The 21265-nt window shown below is 37.9% G+C and overlaps 1 protein-coding gene, 1 non-coding gene and 1 pseudogene across 2 annotated transcripts; 1 reads left to right on the top strand and 2 right to left on the bottom strand.

Moving 5' to 3' along the window:
* The first annotated feature begins 3832 nt into the window (after positions 1-3832).
* Positions 3833-5800, top strand: LOC111016915 (protein NETWORKED 3A). The gene is made up of 2 exons (XR_015788174.1): positions 3833-3920; positions 4905-5800. It is a non-coding gene; the product is annotated as a protein NETWORKED 3A (transcript).
* Positions 5801-6204: 404 nt separating this feature from the next.
* On the bottom strand, positions 6205-8914 carry LOC148207101 (pentatricopeptide repeat-containing protein At3g26782, mitochondrial-like; annotated as a pseudogene).
* Positions 8915-10846: 1932 nt separating this feature from the next.
* Positions 10847-13154, bottom strand: LOC111016913 (uncharacterized). The gene is given in 8 exon segments (XM_022292484.2): positions 10847-11175; positions 11177-11462; positions 11464-11698; positions 11701-11863; positions 12488-12522; positions 12525-12879; positions 12881-12936; positions 12939-13154. Coding segments are annotated over 8 exon segments (1266 nt in total). The 5' UTR covers positions 13054-13154; the 3' UTR covers positions 10847-11154.
* Between the last annotated feature and the right edge of the window lie 8111 nt (positions 13155-21265).

Below are 21265 nucleotides of genomic sequence, written 5' to 3'. Positions count from 1 at the left end.
TAAAACAAATAGCTTCAAATTGGAGTCAAAGGACAAGTGACAGGTTGGAGGGAGTTTGGCATCAACGGGACACCTGTATAGGTTTTTTTGGAGGTTGTTAATTCTTGGAAAATGAAAAAATATTTTGGGCCTTACAACCACTATAAATTGGCAGTCTCCCACCACTCTTCAATCACTCATTTCTCTCTCTCATTCTTTACTCAATTTTGTGTTCCTAAAGATTTTCTGAGCTAGTTTTGATTCTACTCCATTCCGACGAGTGCACGTCTGAGTCGGAGGTGGTTTGTGTTAACCTTGGGCAGTTATACTGGTAGTAAAATGATTTAGCACCAAGGTCGTGTCGATTTTGCTTTCAGGACAGTGGTTCCGCCACGGCACAACATTTTTAGCTCTCGGTTCAATTTTGGCCTTTATTCGCAACATTCGACGCCTTCAATGCTAAGTTACATGCCGCCTGTGAGATCCACCGACTTACCAAACCATCTCAACGCAGCCGTGGATCACATCTCCTAAATAAGCTTCAGGTTCCTTATCATCCATATGAAAGATATGCACTGTCGGGATAAGCGAATTGGTCGATATTGCCGCAGAGCTAAGTAGCAAGTTCATAGAAATTGAGACAACAAAACAAGATATAGGGGAAATAGGAAGGAGGAGAAGTTTGTCTTCGCCGTTAGAAGTAAATATAATAATAAGAAAATATATTGGACCTAAAATCGAAGAAGATGAATTAACGCGAAGCTTCCTCTTCTTGTCAATGGCTTCTTACGATCCTCTGATACAACAGTTGTATTTTTTAGAATTTTTATATATATATCAGTGGTATACCAACAAATAAATATTATAGTTATATCAATATAGTAGATCAACTGTAAATCAATAAAGTAAATAAAACACACAATATATATAGCATGTATATTCAAAGTATATCATAGGTATATCAGAATCAGAGAATTATATCATAAATATAGAACAGTAAAATGTCGAGCATGGGGACAAAATTCCAAATTCGAAAATTACCGAATCACTCGTCCTAATAAATAAGGGGGAAACACATGATATTATCGACAAATTGGCAAGCATAAGATTACAAAGTGATGTTATATAAATAAGCTCTTTTTGGACGTGCATGGTCTGGATCAACTTGTCAACCTGAAAAAAAAAAAGTGAATATATAGTAAATCAATAGTATATCAGCTATAAATCAATTATAATATTACATAACGTAAATCAATAGTAAACTAATGATAGATATATTAGATAATCAGAATCAGATAATCATATCATACTTTGTTGAGCTTGGGGATATATTCGATACTTTATTATTTAGGTATTCGTTAAATTTTTTTTTGTTGTATTTATAGAACTTAAATGTGATGCTAAATGTGCAATTTTATTTTTTTTTTTTGTTTTACCATAATTGCAAGTGTCCCTTAATAAATGTACAAAATCAACTATTTAATAACTCTTGCTAATTCTAACTCGTTAAGGCACTTAAAGTTCAAATTCCTCCCACACATATTGTACTAAAAAATTATTGAATAACTCTTTATAAACTCATAATCTTTTTTTTTTAGGAAAAAAAAAAACTAAACATTGTTTAAGTGATAAATGGATGAAATTGAAAATTAGGATTCAAATGAATAAATCTTAAAAAAGATTAATGTTTTTTTTTCTTTTTTTAACATCTAAAAATTATATTTAATATAAAAGTTTTCTTAGAACAGAGTAGTGAGCAGATTGAGGTTTGTTTGTGGTTATTTTCTTTTTTTTTTTCTTTTTGTCTTGTGTTAACTTAAAATTGTCATTTTATTATGTTTACATTTTGCAATATACACAAAAATAAATTGTGTAACCACAAACATTAAAAAACAAAAATATAATGAAATTAAAACAAATAATTAACTTGTGACGTGGTTATTTCAAGAATTTAATTAAAAAATAAATAAAATTTGCAAATTTAATGTTTAACCTCTATACATAGTTTAGTGAATAATTTTTTATCATAAACTTTAATTTTACCAATTTGAACCCTAAATCTGAGAAAATGTTAAAATAATTATTTTTTAAAAGTTTTGAAGATAGGTAGTTACCATTGGGAAGACGAAATTATTTTCAAATTGTTGACAACTTTAACATTTTTTTAGTTCAACAATTATAGGACCATAGACTTTTTAGATGGTAATAAAGTTCTAATCATTGAACTGTATTTGTATTTGGATAACAATGTGAGAATTAATCTGTCATATGTTTGAATCTATATTTCTCTATTGTGATGTACTATTATAAAAAAAATAAAAACTATTTTTATGCCTCGTGTATCTTTTTAACTAGAATTGGACATACACTAAAAAAAAAGAAGAAGAAGAGAAAAGAAAAACTAGACGTGTTCATGTTCCTTGAAAATTTAAAAGTATAATTGCATGATAATTGTTTCTGCTTTGTTTTAACTTTTATTAGAAGTCTTATATGAAAATTAAATTTCAAATTAAATATACAAAATTTTTATGTTAGGTTTACTTTTAATAATTATTGTTGGAGGCAAAAATATGACATACCATGTGGCGAGATATGGCTAAGCTACCACCGAGCTCCTAAGCTCCCTATTGCCAAGCTTATAGGTCACCTATGGCCGAGCTCATAAGTTCACCTATTGCGAGCTCTAAAGCTCACCTATGACCGAGCACCTTAGCTCACCTATGGCCGAGCTCATAAACTCACCTATAGCCGAGCTCCCAAGCTCACCTATGGCCGAGCTCCCAAGCTCACCTATTGCCGAGCTCCTTAGCTCACCTATGACCGAGCCCATAAGCTCATCTATGGCCGAGCTCTTAACTCATCTATGACCGAGCTTGAGCTCATCCATAGTCGACCTCAATCATTACTGACCTGTAGCCCGACATCTAACCGCTGGTCGTAACGGCCATAACGAACGTGTCCTTTCACTCCGCCTATAAAAGGATCTCTCATTCTTCTTACTCAGGTATGCAATTCTACTCTGAGAATGACCTATTTGAGCTCGCACCTATACTGACTTGAGCGTCAGAGTGTACTTTTTTTTTTTTTTTGCAAATCCTACCTTGCATGAGCTCGCACCTCGTCAGCTTGGCCAATTACCACGTGACCAACCTCGGAGCTCGGTAGAATTTGCATCAACAATTATTATGCATTTTATAAGTAAAAGATGATAAAATAATAAATTTATTTATGCGTAGAAAAAACTTGGAAATGAGAGAAAAAAAAACTTAATTTTTTTTATTTTAAAATTTTATACAGTTTGGTAACATTTTAAAAAAAATGAGAAACGAGAAACGGGCACCAAACACAAATTGGTACATGAGAACAAGAAATTCAAATGCTATTAAACGAGCCTTAGTATTTTGGTTGGGGTGTTTTTGGCGACTTGATTCTATACTTTTTGTTTTCAATTCATTTGTTGGCTTCCTTTGGGTGATTTATTGATGGGTTTCCAGCATTATTCGATAAATTCAAAACTTTACCGTTGAACTAAAATTAAAAAATAAAAATAAAAACAACTAAAATGCTTAATCTAAATAACTGCCAATTCGCTGTAAAGAGACTAACGGATTCCTTTTTTTCCCCAACGCAATAAAGAGTGCAAATCAAGATTGGGATTGGGCCAATAACTTCCTCATTTAAAGTTGAAATTGCATATTTGAATTTAATTTATACGACAATTAATTATTATTATTTTTTTATAAAAATAAAAATGGAAGAGATGCATTACCTCCATTTTCAGGCTTCTATATTCTTTAGTTTTCCCTCTGCCTGTCTTTTGCTTTCACTGTTATTCAGAAAAAAAAACGTCGCCATGGAAAAACAAAGCTTCCTTTGCTTAGCAGATTCAAGCAGCTCCGACAGTCCTCTTCATTCCTGCACACTTCATACAACTCAATCAGGTCTCTATATCCCTCTCTCATCACTGTTTTTCGAGCGGGCAGGTTATAAATACCATTTTGGTTCGTTAGTTTGTGCTTGATTTCAATTCGATTCCTCTGGGTTAAAATGCTCAATCTAGTCTCTCTAGTTTGGTTAATTCGACTTTTGTATTATGACACTTTTTTCCGATGTGGTAGAGAGACAATGAGTTGACACTCAAAAAATATATGGCAAAAGTAAAGAATTTGAATTGGGTAAAAAATTAATGGGGGGACAAGTTGAATTTACCAAACAGTATACTGAATGTTTGTGTTCATCATCTCGGCTAAAGAAAGAAGATATGCAACATAAAAAAAGATGGGTTAAAATAGACCCCTATATTTTTAGTACGTGGATTCATTTGGTTCCTGTAATTTTAAAATATCCATTTAGTCCATGTACTTTTAATTTTGGTTAATTTTAGTCATGTACTTCCAAAATGTTGTTTTGATCCCTGCATTTTTAAAAAGTTACCATTTTAATCGCTAATTTTATCTTCAATCTCATTTTCTATCACAACTTCAATAGGATACTACACTCAATATATTTCTTAAAATGTAACCATGACTTATATTAAGATTTTTGTTATGCGTAGAATTTTATGTTAAAATTTTGCAAGGACCAAAATGATCACCCTTTTAAAAGTACAAGGACAAAAACGAACATTTAAAAAATTACTAAGGACTAAAATGAAGTAAAGTTGAAATACAAGAACCAACAGAAACATTTTAAAAATATAGAGGACTAAATAGACCGAAAATACGGGGACTAAAATAGTTTTTTAACCCGAAAAAAAAATTGTTCACATGTTGTAATGATAGAGACATTTTCAGAGATTTAACCAAAACAAGGGACTAAATTGAAATGTGTAGAATCATGGGGTTCGAATTGAAATCTATCAAACTATAGTACTTGATGGTTGTTTAACCTTACAAATATCTTCAGTTGATATAAAAATTAACCAGTTCCAACAGTTTCAGACATGGACAAGAAAATGAAGGCCATAATAACCGCTTTGGAGAAGATGGGCAATATCAAAACAGAAAACTAGAGATCAAATGTATGCTTGAAGAGTACAATAGATCTTACCAATCCTTGGCTGAAAAATACGACTATTTGAAGTTCATATTTGTTAACATTCTCTTTTCTGGGTCATCCACGCCTTCAGACGCCGAAATATTCCGATGCAATATCAAATGTCCAGGCCTCAAATCCGTCTCTGTCGATGGCAGCCTCAAATGTAACAATGACATCTTGGACAAAGAGTTCCTGATCAAGCTAAGAGATGAATTGGTTTCAAGTAAGACATGTAATCATAATTCTGATGAAATAGTTGAAGCAAGAGATGACAAAATGTATGGAAGCATCGCGGCTCGTGCTGAGATAGACGATACCCGAGTTAAAGATGAACAAGTTTGAACTACAACGGGTTAAAGATGTACATCATTGGTGGCTATTGCCCAGTGGGAGAGTACATGGAATGAACTAAACTCAAAGGTGACAGTGCTCATGGAGGAAAATCTGCCAGCATCAGGAGGAGTTAACCAGGAGAAACAATGAAAAGAGAGAGGCCATTAAAGAGCTTCACCACAGATAAAATTCCTAAAGAGTGAGAACAGGTCCCTCCAGAGTTCTCTCAGATTCCCCAAAGAAAGGTCAAAGCCATATCGCTCTCCAATATCACGACTGGCAGAAACGATTTCGAACAAGCTTTTGGGGTGGGGTTGTTCTTGATCTGAACTTCAGTTGTTCAACAACAGATTCCTTCCACATTCAATCCAATCATACCCAATAGTCTGTGATCTGTAATTGAAAATGTTATTCAAATAATTGAAGTCAAATGGAGCTGCCCCTTTGCGGATTTTTTGAGCATATGTCGTGTTTGTTTAATAAGATCAGAGGCTCGCGATAGTTCAGATACTTCACCCTGTGTTGCCTTCAAAAATTGTTTCGTAAAATTAAGCAGCTGACAATTTATAGAGTAGCTATCAGCTGCATATAAGCTTCTAGCAAGATAAATTTAGATTCAAGCCTATGAAACATGTAAGCTTTGATCTACCAAATCAACCGAGAGAAAAAAAACCAATCTTCTTGTCATTCTTTGGTAAACTTAAGAACATTTTCCCTTCAGAATAATGACATGTACTGTTATCGCTTACTCGAGTATAGCTGGGACTTTTATATGAAGCATCATTAGCTTCGTCCCGCACCTGACAATCTGATTGAATCAATTCAAAGTAGTACCAATCAAGTCCTTCAGAAGTGTCACCAATAATCTCCACAAGAACATAATCCGTCCTTGAAATGATGAAATCTTTTGAATCTCGGACCAAAAACTCTCGATGAACGACTTTCGAAATTAACTTATGACAGTATGACAGTCTCACAGACCCTAAGGTTTTTAATGATGCTTATGGTTGTTCCAGCTGCAGAGTTCATCACTCCAAAAGCAACAGCGAGTTTCTCACTGTGAACCCTCAAGATTATTTCTTTTCCTCTTCATCAACATCATGAAGAACTGATGTCATGTTTGGCACATAGCCTATCTTTGAAGCTCCAAAGTTAGTTTTCCAAATACTTGTAAATCATCTCATGTTGAGGATGCTCTTATCTCCAACCAGAAAAACGTGAACTCTGCCTTTCAGTTCGACCAAACTGAAGCCGGGCGGTTTTTAACAAGTTGGCGGTTCTTCATTAGAGTTCTCATCCTTTCGACATCTGCCCAACGTCCAGCATCTGCATAAAGGTTTGAAAGTAAAACATAGTACCCACAATTATCCGGATCAAGTTCAAACAATTTTGAGCGGCAATCTCGCCAAGGTCCACATTCTTGTGGATTCTACAAGCCCCAAGAAGAGAGCCCCATACTACAAAATCAGGCTTCATCCTCATTCCCTTGATTAAATTGTAAGCCTCACTGAGACATCCTGCACGTCCGAAAAGATCAACATGCAACCATAATGCTCGATGCCGGGCTCGATATCGTATTTATACTTCATGGCATTAAACCAGTGCCAGCCTTCTCTACCAAACCGGCATGGCTGCACGCAGAAGAACAGATACAAAAGTGATGTAATTTGGCTCCACTCTGGCCTGAATCATCTTGTAGAAGATGTCAAGAGCTCCTTTGGCGCAGCCGTGCATGCCATAACCAGCAACCATGGCCGTCCACGACTTTACATTCTTCTCCTTCATTCGATCAAATGTTTTCTTTGCCATTTCAACTCTTCCACATTTGCAATACATGTCAATTATAGAGGTACCAACACACACATTTTCCTCCAAATCCATCTTATAACCTACATGAACCAGCAGATCAAGCATTACTATTGTTCGTACAGAGACCATCACATTTAAAGCAGTGAGTCATGGAAAAAGACAGATGCATTACAGATCGTCATTTCTTTCGCAATAATATTTGGAAGGTTGAACTTCAAAAAATTTCGAATGAAGAATAGCTTAAACTCATATATTGGTCCTCAACTTTTGTGCTAGATTTTAAGTCCTAAACTTCCAAATATTCAGTCTTAATCCCTAACATACCTGAAGTTTTGAATGTTCTATTTCAGCCCCTAAACTTTTCATGAAATACCATTTTCGTTCTTGGTGCTAAACACTTGCCTACTTAAAGATTTACTCATCAGGTAAATTGGGGGTGCAAGCCAAAAACAAAAGAACCAACTTGGCCGACCAATCAAATTAGTTGGATGGAAGATAATCACCTGATTATGAATACACTTGCCCGCCCTCAATGCCCCGGCATGAGCAGAAGCCAACAAAACAGCGGATAAGGTCACCGCATTGTAGCGAACGCCATCATGCCTCACCATTCCATGAAAAACCTCCAAAGCCTCCTCAGACAACCACTTTGAGCATACACTGCAATCATTGAGTTCCAAGAAATTTCATCCTTCTCTTCCATCCCATCAAACACCTTCCTAGAAACCAAAGGCTGCCCGCATTTTGCATATGCATCAATCAACGTGTTGCCAACTCCAACATTCCCATCAAAGCCTTCTTTTATCACAAACCCATGAACGTCTTCAGTGATTCCCTTTTCTGATACTCGAGAACAGGCCGATAAAACCGAAACCATGACGACGGGATCTAGAGGAATCTTATTGCCATCTTCAACCTCTGTTTCCTCCTCCAAAAAATCCTTGAAAAGCAACAACGCATTGTCTGCTTGCTCGTTTGGACGTACCTGTAAGACAGTATTAGAATAAGAGATCCTGTATTGTACCTGACACCACAAGTGAGGAGTAGTGCTTAAAATATGAACAAAAGGTTAATTTACTCTTAAGTTTTAAAATGGTATCGTAGCGGGATGTCATGTTTTTCAACCACAAGTGAGAGTAAAATCCACCGAATAAAAGATTAAATTACCTAGTCTGTCAACTTAAACTTTGAAGTCTCGTTTTTGAACTTCACAAGTGAGTGAGGGACAGCGAGAGTGTTAATACTATAAAGGTTTTAGTAGTTGAATTGTACCCAGTAATCATGGACGTCCAGGAGACCACATTCGCAGAGGAATTTCGTCGAACAGTTGTCGTGCATCCTTCAGTTGGCCGCATTTCGAGTACATATCAATAAGCGCAGACGAGACAAAAAGATCAGTGTCGAAGCCGAAGACGAAGGCTTGCTGGTGGGTCTGCTTGCCGGCGACGAGATCGCACAAAGCCGAACAGGATTGATGGCGCAGGGGAAACTTGACCGGCTGGGGCTTAGGGCCAGCTTTCGCATGGAGGAGAAGGCGCGAAGAGCTTCAACCGAATCCGCCGCGGGCCAAATCGGCAATTACCGAGTTCCACGAATGGACGTTGGATTTATCAACGTATTTGTTGAACCATGTCGCGAGGTTGGGATTGCTTGAGTATCGGCGCCAACAGAGTTTCAAAGGAAACAACAATTCAATTGAAGAATGATTTGAAATTCCCATTCGAAATCTGTTTCTGCTTAGTGGTTAGTTTTCTTATTCATTGATTATGGCATACTGCATACGGTCTGTTGAGGAAGCTGATTCCGGTTCCTGTCCCATCTGAAACGGCAAAATTTTCAAGGAATTTAGGGGGGAGAAGCTCATCATTTTTAAAATATGTTCAATTACAAATTTGGTTGGGATGATTTTGGGTATATTGCAATTTATTATTATTATTATTATTATTATTATTCTATATGATTTAGGTTTATTATTATTATATTATTATTTTGATTGAAAGTTTCAATTTGATTATATCTCCCCTTTAAAAATAATAAAAAATAAAAGATTATATCTCATAGGTTGTACTTAAATGATGATTCTCTCACTTAAAAAATCTACAATTTTTACGCGCAAATAAGTTTTAAAAAAATGTTTGAAAAATTTTCGCTAAATGACAAAGAATTAATATGTATTTTTAAAATGTCCCAATTTTTCACTTTTTTTTAATATAGCATAATTTTACTTTATTTTAGTATACAATACCTCATATTTAAGTTAGGCTTTGATTCAATTATGATATTTTGTTAAAATTTTAAACTTCATGTTCTATTTAAAAATAAATATTATTTTATATTATTTAATTTTGTGAGTTTTAATTCATAACAGAGGTGGAGTGGGTTTTTTTTTTCCTTTAGTACAAGTGGCAACAATCGAACAACATTCAAAAAAAAAAAAATTCAAATCTCATTTTGTGTGTGGAAAGTTTGTCGTGTTAGAATGTTTTGGTGAGCCCCTAATTTCAGGGGAAAAACCAGATCCAACTTTCACAACATTTATTTTAGTTCATATACGATCTATTTATTTAAAATTTCAGCGTTGTGACACAAACAGACATCAAATCAAATGGAAGAATAATTTTAAGATCTAAAACACATTTCAATTCCAATGGAAATTGCCATTAATGTCAACACATGAAATCTTCAATTCAAGGAACAAGAAAAGCATCACACTCGAACATTAACAAACAGTCTTAACTAAAGAAAAACACAAAGGTCAGACCGAATACAGAGAGAGTCAAGATTCAGCTCAACAGAACCGGACCCACTTTTCCCCATGAACTCGCCGGAGTCCGGCGCCGGCGCGGGCGCCTCCGAGTTCGAAGGAGCTGCAGACATCGGAGAAGAACGCTCATCACTCGGAGAAGGAAAAAACGAAGACATATTTTGAGAAGAGAAGTTGTATGAGGGTGAAACAGCCGGAGATGCCGAGATTGAAGAGGGCTGAATTCCGGCTGCAATGGCGACGAAGACAGCCAGAGACAAGGCAACACAGAAGCGGCGCGGGGTGGCAGCCATTGATGTCAGAAAAAAAAGCTCTTCAAGGAATATAGCAACCAACGAAGAAGAAAACAGCTCACATAAATATGGCAAAAAGGAGAGGATAAAGCAGTAAAAAGGCAGAGTTTGAGAAGTGGGTAACTGTTGGAATGGTGATTGAACAATGAACATCACGAGAAGGGCAGCGTCCACATTAAATACGGTGTCGTTTGTATGTTTGCTGATCCAAAAGCGCTTGTTTCTCCTTGATCTGTCTGTTTTTTTGTCTGGTTTCGTTCCTCAAAGTACAGAAAGATTCCTCCATTTCGAGGTGGAGTGGCCATTTCAATGGGTAAAACAAGTTCAGTCTCAATGGGGTCTTTTCTCTCAGACCCACAGCCCATGTGACGACGCCGTTTTGGGACAACAAGAAAAAGCTTACTTTCTAGCAGCAATTTTGGTTGTTCTTCCCCTCCAATTACTCAGGACAGCCCAACAACAGAAAAGTACTTTATGCCAAACAGGAGTTTCTGCTTCCACTCAACAATGTCTGCAAATGGTAATAAAAAAGAACAGCATTTTGTGATCAAAACAACCAAGCAAACTTCCATCCATCACTTGACTGATCTCAAGCTGCAATACCGACCTGCATTCGTGAAAAGATCGTACGTGTGTATAAAGTTTAATCAATCATATGAGATCAATGATAAATGGTACAGATCAAAAGAATCACTTGATACAGCAACTTTCCTTTTGCCATAATTCTGTGTGAGGTTGGGTGGGGGTTGAATCTATCATGAATAATAATAATAATAATAATAATACAGGAATATTGCCTGCTAGTGCAAAAAACATGAGGAAAGGAAAGAAAAGTGAAGTTCATTCCAAAAATATATATAAATGGCAGATTTGGCCATTATGTAACAGATCGTCTCGTCTCGTGGTGTTGGAATCGGTACGGAAGTGGAATTTCTTTCATTAGAGAAGCCTTAGGTGTGCGGGTGTCGTTCAACGATTTTATCTGCCAGCCTGATTTTAGTGAATGCTGTAAAACAGTCACAGATGAATCTGCAATGCAAAACTTGTGCAGCATTACCAAGCTGAATTCTAGGAGGCCTGTGAGGAGACACTTAATTGGAATTGAATGTGTGAAGATGCCGATACAAGTCGTACATGAGGAAGAGCTTCTCATACTTAGATTATTTAGTGCACTTTGGTGACTATCTCGAGGGGATACCTCGTCTTCAGCTTCATGCTCTCCGGTCGTAGTCACAGTTTGTAGCCTGTTTTGCCAGACTTTTTCCTGTGAAACCGTGTCGCTGCCTATGAGGAAAATCCCAATGTGGTGATGGGAGAGAATTCCCATCTCGATCGTGAATTGAGGTGGTTAGTTCGTGTGACATTTGAAGTGATAACCCTTGATTCTCATTGGGATGATATGATTAAACATCTGACCTCAGCTTTTCGGGGAGTTCCAAGATGGTTCTATTCAGAAAATGAACCATACGGAATTCCACCTGCTTAGCGATTCTCCAGCCGGTGCGGAGAAGTCAGGTTGGATTCGATCAATGAAGCTCAATGTTTCAGGTGTATATATCTCAGATCGGAGGCAACGCTCCCAGTGTCCCTGGCTCATCTCCATAAGTGCATCTGAATTTTGTATTTGTTCTTCCAAAAAATTCATTTCCTGCAGGTTCGTCGCATAAACAATTTACACAATTCAAAGAAATAATGCAGAGAAAAAGGATCAAACATCAGACACAGGTGACGACCACTTGACTAGTAGTAGCTAACGACCGTTTTCGATCAAATTCCTGGCTTTGATAAGAGTGAAAGGAGACAGTTTTCAAATATAGCCGAAATTGTCAACCATTTTAATCCAACCTCAACAGAAACATTGATGCCTAACTCCCCAGAATTCAACGAAAAACATGAACATAATCATTCGGCTGTAAAGAATTCAATATGAAATAATAGTTGGCTGAAGGACAGTAGAACTCATTGTGCTTGTGCTTGGTTGCCTAAACTACGCTATTAATGCTTTAAAGAAATTGCGATTGCCCATTTCATATTTAGCTGGTTATTCTTAAAACTTAAAACCTCATAGATTCTGAATGGCTTCATTGGCCATTTGAAACAAAGCTTTCCCTCAAATTCAGACAGACGATAAACAAGAGATTAACAGACGAAGTTATCTTGGTTCAATAACAATCCGTATTAAAACAATAACAAGCTTTAAAACGAGTAAGAGAATTGAATTCCTAAGAGCACAATAAACAAACAGTTGGTGAGCATAATCCGAGGATATTACCTGGCAAACTGAAACGGCCATCGATCGGGCCCGATCAACGGCGACGAATACACGGCATGAAACGAACCCCCTGAGTTCAAGAACACCGCCAATGCTCTCGCCTGACGCTTACCTTTCGGCGTCAACGCCGCCTCAGGGCACCGCCCGCCGACCAAGTCCGACCTCAAATTCAACTCACACTCCCCATGGCTTATCAGAAAAACCTCCATAACACCCCGATCGTCGTCAATCGAAATGGACGAGAAGCTTCGCGTGAACACCGGCGGCGGAGGCAGCTGCGGCGGCGGCGCCAGGACATTATACGGGTCCCAAACCTTGATCGCCGGCCCCAATCGAGGCGTGCCGAGAGAGGAAGGCTGAGGAGACAGCGGCGACGCCAATGCGTGGGCGCGGTGGTAGCATCTCCGGCTCTTGCTCTAGAACCTTCTTCACCAAAAAGTCTCCAATTCAGCCCTAGCCGGCTCGACATTATCGTCTCCATCGTCGTCTTCCTCCTCTCTCTCCTCCTCCTCCTCCTCCTCTCCTCCCTCTCCTCCGCTACTTGCACGGGACTGAGCCGATCCCATGGCAGCGAACTCGATGCACGAACCTTATCGATCCAGTCAGTGGAAATGTTCATGATTGAACATTGAGGAGTAAGAATTCTGCATAATGCGATGAAGATTCAGCAGAGAGAAACGAATCGAGGGGTGGGCAGATCTAGAGAGAAGGGAACAGATCTGATCGGAGATGGGCCGCTGCGGAGTGGGAAATCTGAAAAGGGCTTCTGGTGAAGAACAATAGATTAGATTCAATCGTTCCGTTTGATTTTTCTTTTTTTTTTTTTTCTTTTGGTTCTGATTTTGGTTTTTCACACGATCCGTTTCGTACAGAAACAACAATTGAGAACTTCACGCTTTTTTGTTGTACGCAAAAGAGACAAGCATTTTAGCCGAAGCCACGCTCTCGAAAGTTCACACTGTCAAAAACCCAAGGGCATAATACAATCCGCCAAGGTTAGAAAGTAAAAACATTGAGGTCCCTCTATATAACATATTTTACTGTGTGTTTTAATTTTTTACCCTAGTTTTGCTTTTACATACGGATTTTTTTAATTTAAATTTCAAAACAAAAATAAAGTTTCAAACGAAAAAAGAAAAAGAAAACCGTGGAGATTTAAATGAAAATGATACTTTATAACACTGTTGCTCTAAGTGTGTAAATATTGAAAATATAATCAATTTTAGGTGATATGACTAAGGTATATAAACTGGCACGAGCCTATTTTAATTAGTCAAAATATTTATGTTGAAAAAAAAAACAGTCAAAATATTACTGCTTAACTCAACTCGTTAAGTCATTAATCCCTTACTAAAAGTTCATGATTTCGAATCTAGAAAGAAAAATAGAATAAATAGTCAATTTTATTTAGAGTTTTAGTTGAAATATTGCTAGTCTTTTCCTATTCCAATATTTTGAGTGATTTTAAATTTGGACGGAGTTGTTTAGATCAAAACTAGTCGGTTGTTTTTGTAGGATTTCATAGAATTTTAAAATAAATTACTTATTTAAACCATGTGATACTTTAATTTTAAATAATAAATTTTCATTAAATGCCTAGACTTTTATTTTTTCTCCATTCCAACAAACATTAAACAAAAAACTTATTTATGTTGGTATCATTTTTTGAATTTTAGAATTTTAGAATTCATAGTTTATGAATCTGTGACTTGGATTTTAGGGTTTATAATTTAAGATTTGTGGTTTTCTTTTCTTTCAAGGCCTATTAGAGTTTTAACTTTTGATAATCGTTTTTATTTTATTCTTTTAGGAAAACAAACATCATGGTAAAATCTGGAAGTTGAATGGATGTGAAAGCGACTACGAATGGTAGTAGTGAGGGAGGAGGATGCTGAGTGTTACAATCCTAACTGTTATCTTTGGATTGTACCCCGAGAGTATGTCATCGAGAAGGATGACAGTTTAAGGGGGGAGCATGTCACAACCATACTAATAGAGACTAGGTTGTGACACCCACGTAGTGTGCAAGTGTCAACGACATGCATATGTCGTCCATCGGACCATGTTGAGGGCCGAGAGAGAAGTGTCGTGATGCGACCAAGGAGGATGGTGCATCACCTATCACACCTCAAGGATGTATACAAGAATGCCTAGAGAAGGCTATGCATAATGCAAGGCGATGCGATGTCAGTGGTGTCGGTGACAAGCTCAACGGGGGCCAATTGGGGCACCGGGCCATGACCCTAGAAGTCGGGGTTCCATCGAGAGTTTGGACAAGCGGCTTTAGAGTTAGATGCATATTAGTGAGATATGCAAGCACTCCAAGTTTCGTGTCAATCGGAGTTCAGAGTGCGTTCTACGTTGGCGAGTGACTCTTCGCCACTTTGCACGTACACGACTGCCAGACCAAAAAATGTCGGAGAATGTACCATAGGGGGAGGCATGGTGTGGCTCTCCACCACCCCTGGGCTATGTCAGGGCCTAAGTAAGTTACCCCATGGCACATGCGTTGTGTCATGGTGAGGGCGAGCGTTTGCAAGACGAGTGTCTTGGGTGACTTCCTTTGAGGATAGAAAAACTCGAGGACAGTATCAGGCGACACGGGTGTGCTGGCATTGTGCCTCGATCCATGTGCGGAGGTTGCATCCTGGGACCAGGATGGTATGCTCGAACAACATGGCACGGGCGCAAGAGTCATCGGCCTCGATAGTGTACCGGATGGTGGATATCGGAAGGCCCCGATCATAAATACGAATAAGGGTGGTTTCGGTAAGCGGTAAGCGTGCCTAAGTGAGCAACGAAAGCCGATGACATCCCAATGTCGGGGTGGCATCCTACAGTATTGGTGGGCACCAGATAAGTGATATAAAAAGCTAGTCTTGGCCCGGTAAGCGATAAGACTCACCCGATTGCCAAGTTTGTCATTCCTCATTGGGATGTCGGCAAGATCATACCGGCAGTACTCGGTAAAGTTGTGAGCCCGTTATTGACTAGTTTTCTCAACAAGAATTGTCTTAGAGGCGTCTGATGGACCCGATAAGTTAGTTTGACATAATTAAGTGGCAGGAACCTCCCGGTTATACCCGGTTTGGCGTTTAAGCTCGTTCTGACCCCGTTGAAGGTCAGAACTCATCCCGGTAAGGGCCTGGCTCATCGTAGGAGCGAGATGACCGAGTGGCCGAGAACCAAGATGGTTGAAAATGAGTCACGACGTCGCGTTTTTTTGAGGACCTTGGCCTATACTAGAGGCAAGGTAAAAGTCGTGTGGGACTTGGCCTAGTGTAAAGGCAAACCGATTAGAGTCGCAAGAGAGTTTAAATGTACATACGGGCGGTGTGCATTACGAGAAGATAGGATTCCGCATGCAAGTGAAGGCTCGATAGAGGAGAGAAAATAACCTTGCCTAAGGTCCGATGAAGCCACAAAAGGGGTGAAAAGTGAATTGGGGATATAGTTCCCCATAAGGCTGGCCATGGTCGAGCTTATATATTGGCGCCGCATGGTTAAGAAGGTACGACCGTGAGCACTTACAAAGGTTTTTGGAGGAGAAGAAAAACGAGGGAGAAAAAGAAAGAAGAAGGAAAGACAATTCATTGTGTTTAATTATCAAAAAAAAAAAATATATATATATATATAATATATAATATAGTATATATATTATAATTGTCAAGTCAAACATGCCCCATTGACCATTTAAAAACTATTTTTTCAAATTCATGTAAAATTTTAGAGAGAAAGTAGGCAACCAAATAATTTTTTCAATGAATGTCTTAGATGGAAGCAATTAAGAAGGATTATGAAATTGCTCCAGTTCCTGATAATCCAACGATTGCATAAGATCACGACTCACAAGGAGAGGGTACACAGGAAGGAAAAGGCTTGAGCTTGCTAGATGCAGCTGTGTCTCCCGCCATATTCAACAGAATTATGGCATTGAAGTCAGCAAAGGAGATCTGGGAGTTCCTCAAAAATGAGTATGAAGGGAATGAGAGGATTAAAGGCATGAAGGTGTTGAACTTGGTGAGGGAATTCGAGTGAATGCAGATGAAGGATTCTGAGTCCATCAAAGAGTATTCAGACAAGTTGATCGGGATTGCTAACAAGGCAAGAGGCATTAGGAACTGATCTATCTGAAAATAGATTGGTTCAGAAGATTCTGGTTTCAGTACCTGAGAGATATGAAGCAACCATTGCTTCCTTAGAGAATACTAAAGACCTCTCCAAACTCAAAGTGATAGAAGTTGTTAGTGTTTTGCAAGCACAGGAGCAGAGGAGGTTGATATGGCAAGAAGGAAGCATGGAGGGGGCGCTGAAAAGTAGAATGCAGTAGGGAGAAGGTGGAAGAGAGACGAAGTGGAAAGGGAAGAAGGCGAGTGGTAGTAGTAGCAGAATTTGCTTCAAAGGATGTTGGTAGTGCATGCAAGCACTGCGGGAAGCAAAATCATCCACACTTCAGATGCTGGAGAAGACCATATGTGAAGTGTAGAAGCTGTAATTTATTGGGAAACATTGAACGATTTTATAAAGGTGCCAAGACCCAACAACAAGGAGGAGCACATGCAGTACAGCAAGAGGAAGATCAACTCTTTGTGGCCACCTGTTTCTCATCAACCAATCAATGGATGGTTGGTTTTGGTTGATAGTGGGTGTACCAATCATATGACAAGTGATAAAGAGTTGTTCAAGGACCTTGACAAGTCATTTAAGTCAAGGGTGAAGATCGAAAATGGTGAGTATCTAGAAGTGAAAGGGAAGGGCACAGTGTCAATAGGAGAGTTGTGTTGGAACCAAGTTGATTAATGAAGTGTTGTTGTTCCTGAGATTGATCAAAAAAACCTGTTAAGTGTTGGTCAACTAGTAGATAAGGGATTTAAAGTGTTGTTTGAAGACAGGAAGTGCCATTTTGATTCCAGTGGGAATGGTTGTTAGAATAAAGATGCAGCAAAGAGCTTTCAGGAAGTGCCTCATTTCTGATTCCAGTGGAATGAGTTGTTTAGAATAAAGATGCAGCACAAGAGCTTTTCATTAGATCCATTCGAGAAGAAGCAAATAGCTTTCAAGTGTCAGGTGAATGACACTGAGTTATGGCACAAGAGGTTCGGGACATTTTCATCATAAAGGATTGCAATATCTGTAGAAAAATGAGATGGCAATAGTAGTACCGGTTCTTAGGAGCTGGAAAACAAACTGTAGAGCTTGTCTGACATGGAAGCAAACAAGATTGTCATTCAAGAAGTCAGTTTGGCAAGCAATGAGAAGCTACAGCTCATCCACACTGATTGTGTGGACCTCAACCAACTCTTTCACTGAATAGTAGCAGGTATTTCATTATCTTTATGGATGATTATACTCGGATGTGTTTGATATATTTCATGAAGCAGAAATCTGAAGCAGTTGGAGTGTTTCTAAAGTTTAAAAGATGGGTTGAGAATCAAAGTGGCTGTAAGATTCAAGTGGTGAGGATCGACAATGGGACTGAATATACATCATAAAGGTTTAATTCCTTCTGTGAAGAAGGCTGGGATAGAAATCAACTCACTGCTCCATATTCTCCACAACAGAATGGAGTTAGTGAAAGGAAGAACAGATGTATTATGAAGATGACATGATGCTTGTTGTATGAGAAGACTTTGTCAAAGAGTGTTGGGCTGAAGCAGCAAACACAGCAGTTTTTATTGAATAGACTACCTACAAGGGTCTTGGAGAAGAAGAACCCCCTATGAAGCTTGGTTTGATACTAAACCAAAACTGACAAATTTGAAGGTGTTCAGTGCTTATGTTTTTTCCATGTTCCACAGGTGAAGAGAGACAAGTTGAGTGAGAAGGCAGAACCACAAGAATCTTTGTAGGCTATAGCATGGTGTCCAAAGCCTACAAGATCTATCAACCTCACATAAAAAAGATGGTGATTAGTAGAGACGTTCAATTTTTGGAGGATGAGGAGTGAGACTGGACAGAAGAAGCGAGGTGAAGCAACAAGAAGTCTCTCTGGATCCTGATGAACTAGTTGATGATGCACTAGTGAGAGGGACTAGACTATTGACTGAGGTGTATGAAAGAAGCAGCGTAGCTGTGTTGGAGCCTGTAGTGTTTGAAGAAGCTCAAAAAGATCAAAAGTGGATGGAGGCAATGAAGAAGAGCTGAGAATGATAGAGAAGAACAAGACATAGGAGCTAGTGGAGAAGCCTACTAACAGAAAGGTGATTGGAGTCAAATGGGTTTTCAAAACTGAATTAAATCCAGATGGCTCTGAACAAGCTCAAGGCCAGGTTAGTAGTGAAAGGGTATGCACAAGTCTGGGGAGTTGATTTCTCTGAGACTTTTGCACCGGTTGCAAGAATGGACACAATCAGGATACTACTGATTGTGTCAGTTCAGCATGGATGGAAGGTGTATCAACTAGATGTGAAGTCAGCATTCCTAAATGGAGTGTTAGAAGAAGAGATCTACGTTGAGCAACCAGACGGGTTCATCACACCAGGGCAAGAGCAGAAGGTTTATTACTTAAGAAGAAGGCTCTCTATGGGTGAAGCAAGCTCCTGGGCATGGTACAGCAAGATGGATGATCACTTGCTGAGCTTGGGTTTTGTGAAGAGTCTGAGTATCTTTTATGTAGATGACTTGCTGGTGACAGGAAGTGATAATAATCAGATAGAGGTGTTCAAGCAAGAAATGATGAAGGTGTTTGAGATGACTAATCTAGGTCTGATGCATTACTTCCTTGGCTTGGAGATTCAACAAGGACAGAATGAAGTGTTTCTTATCAGAAGAAGTACATGGAGAGATATTGAAGAGGTTCAATATGGAGGAGTGTAAGAGTGTGACCACTTTGATGATTCAGAAGGAGAAGTTGCAGAAGGATGATGGGGAGGAACCTGCAGACGAGAATGTGTACAAAAGTCTAGTTGGATGTCTTATGTATCTCACATCCACTAGGCCTGACATCATGTACACTGTAAGTGTCTTATCTAGATTTCTTCACTGTGCAAGCAATAATCATATGGTTGCTGGAAAGAGGGTTTTGAGATATCTTAAAGGCACACTGTCTTTTGGGATCAAATACAATAAAGTTGAAAATTTTGAATTGCAGGGTACTCAGATAGTGATTGGGCTGGGTCATTAGATGATATGAAGAGTACCTCTGGCTATTGTTTCACTTTTGGCTCAGGGTGTTTCTCATGGTGTTCAAAAAAACAAGATATAGTGGCTAAGTCAATGCAGAAGCTGAGTTCATTGCAGCAACAGCAGCAGTCAACCAGCTGTTTGGTTGAAGAAGTTGATGCGTGACTTGCATCTAAAGAAAGAAGAGAGTGTGAAGGTGTTTGTGGATAATCAAGCCACTTTAGCTATTTCATTGAATTCGGTTTTTCATGGAAGGACCAAGCACTTTTAGATCAAGTATTATGTTCTTAGAGAGATGCAGAAGGAAGAGAAGTTCAGTTGGTGCATTGTAGCTCAGATGAGCAAATAGCAGATATCTTCACTAAGTCCTTTAGTGTGGGTCGTTTTCAAGCTCTAGGAGCAAGTTGGGTATTTGTAGTATTTGAGTTAGGAGGAAAATGTAAGTTAACTCAAATTGCAAGTTTGATTCTTTTAGTTTTTTATTTTGTCTAGTCAAATCCTAGTTTCTAGGAAGTTGTTAGGGTTATTTTTGGTATAGTCAAGTTAACTAGGTATGTTGCTATTCTTATGGCTAGTGGAGTAGTTGTTTTTTACGTGGAATTAGTTGAGTCTATTTTTAGACTTAGAGTTTGTATAAATATGTAGTATCATTGAATGAAACTCACACTTCCCCACTATCTCATTTCTCTCTCGATAATAAGAACTGCAAGCTTGTTTCATAACTATTTACAAAAAGCTAAAAAAAAATCAAATTTGACCTAACCAGCGTTCTGAACTAAAAAAAAAAAAAGAAGAAGAAAAAGAAAAAAAGCATTCATGAAGTGGGCTGTCGGCCCATAACCTCCAAGAGCACTTGAGTTGGGCTGGGTATTATCAATTAGGTACTGTGCAAATTCGAAATTGGGCTTCACTCTTCCTTTTCAATCCTAAATGATCAACAGCCCACATTCAAAGTTTCGAACGCAATAACTGGAAATTAATAGTAAAGGTTTAAATTACAAATATAGTATTAGCAGTTTGATAACGGTGTATATTTAGTCCTTTAGAATTTAAAAGTTTTCAATGGTATTTTTAAAAATTTTTAATTATATTTTAATAAATATTTGTCGTTAACACACTATTACTTAAATGTTAATGTGACACGTTGATTCGATTAACAAGTGATGATTTGACATGACGTGATATAAGAGTATGGAGCAACTAGATAAAAGAGGGGTAAAATGTTAAAAAATATAAATTAGAATGTATTTTAATTGTTTGTTCTATCGCACTAAAAAATATTCATTCTACCAAATTTTCTTGTTTGCTCATTCTGTTTTTTCTTGACTTGTCCACTTTCTTCTACCAAATCATAACAATCTAAACTTTTAGTTCAATGAACATTCTAATCAATATTTAAGTGACAAACAAGCCTTCATTTAATTAAAACAAACAATTCGGAGATGTTAATTAAAACTTTTAAAATTTTAGTGGCAAAATATAAACATATACAAAATTCATGGATTAAATTTGTATTTTGACCACAATAGCAAAATATAAACAATGTCATAATATGTAAATGTTGATTGCCATAAAATTTTAATATAATATTAAATAAATTATCTCATTCAACTATTAAATAACATTTCCATAATAATTGGCATATATCTTCAAACA

The sequence above is a fragment of the Momordica charantia genome, unplaced genomic scaffold (genome assembly GCF_013281855.1).
Source record: "Momordica charantia cultivar OHB3-1 unplaced genomic scaffold, Mcharantia_2.0 BLBB01000186.1, whole genome shotgun sequence".
Lineage (NCBI taxonomy): Eukaryota > Viridiplantae > Streptophyta > Magnoliopsida > Cucurbitales > Cucurbitaceae > Momordica > Momordica charantia.
Note: the sequence above shows the minus strand (reverse complement) of the source record. Positions and strands in the feature narration are given on the sequence as shown.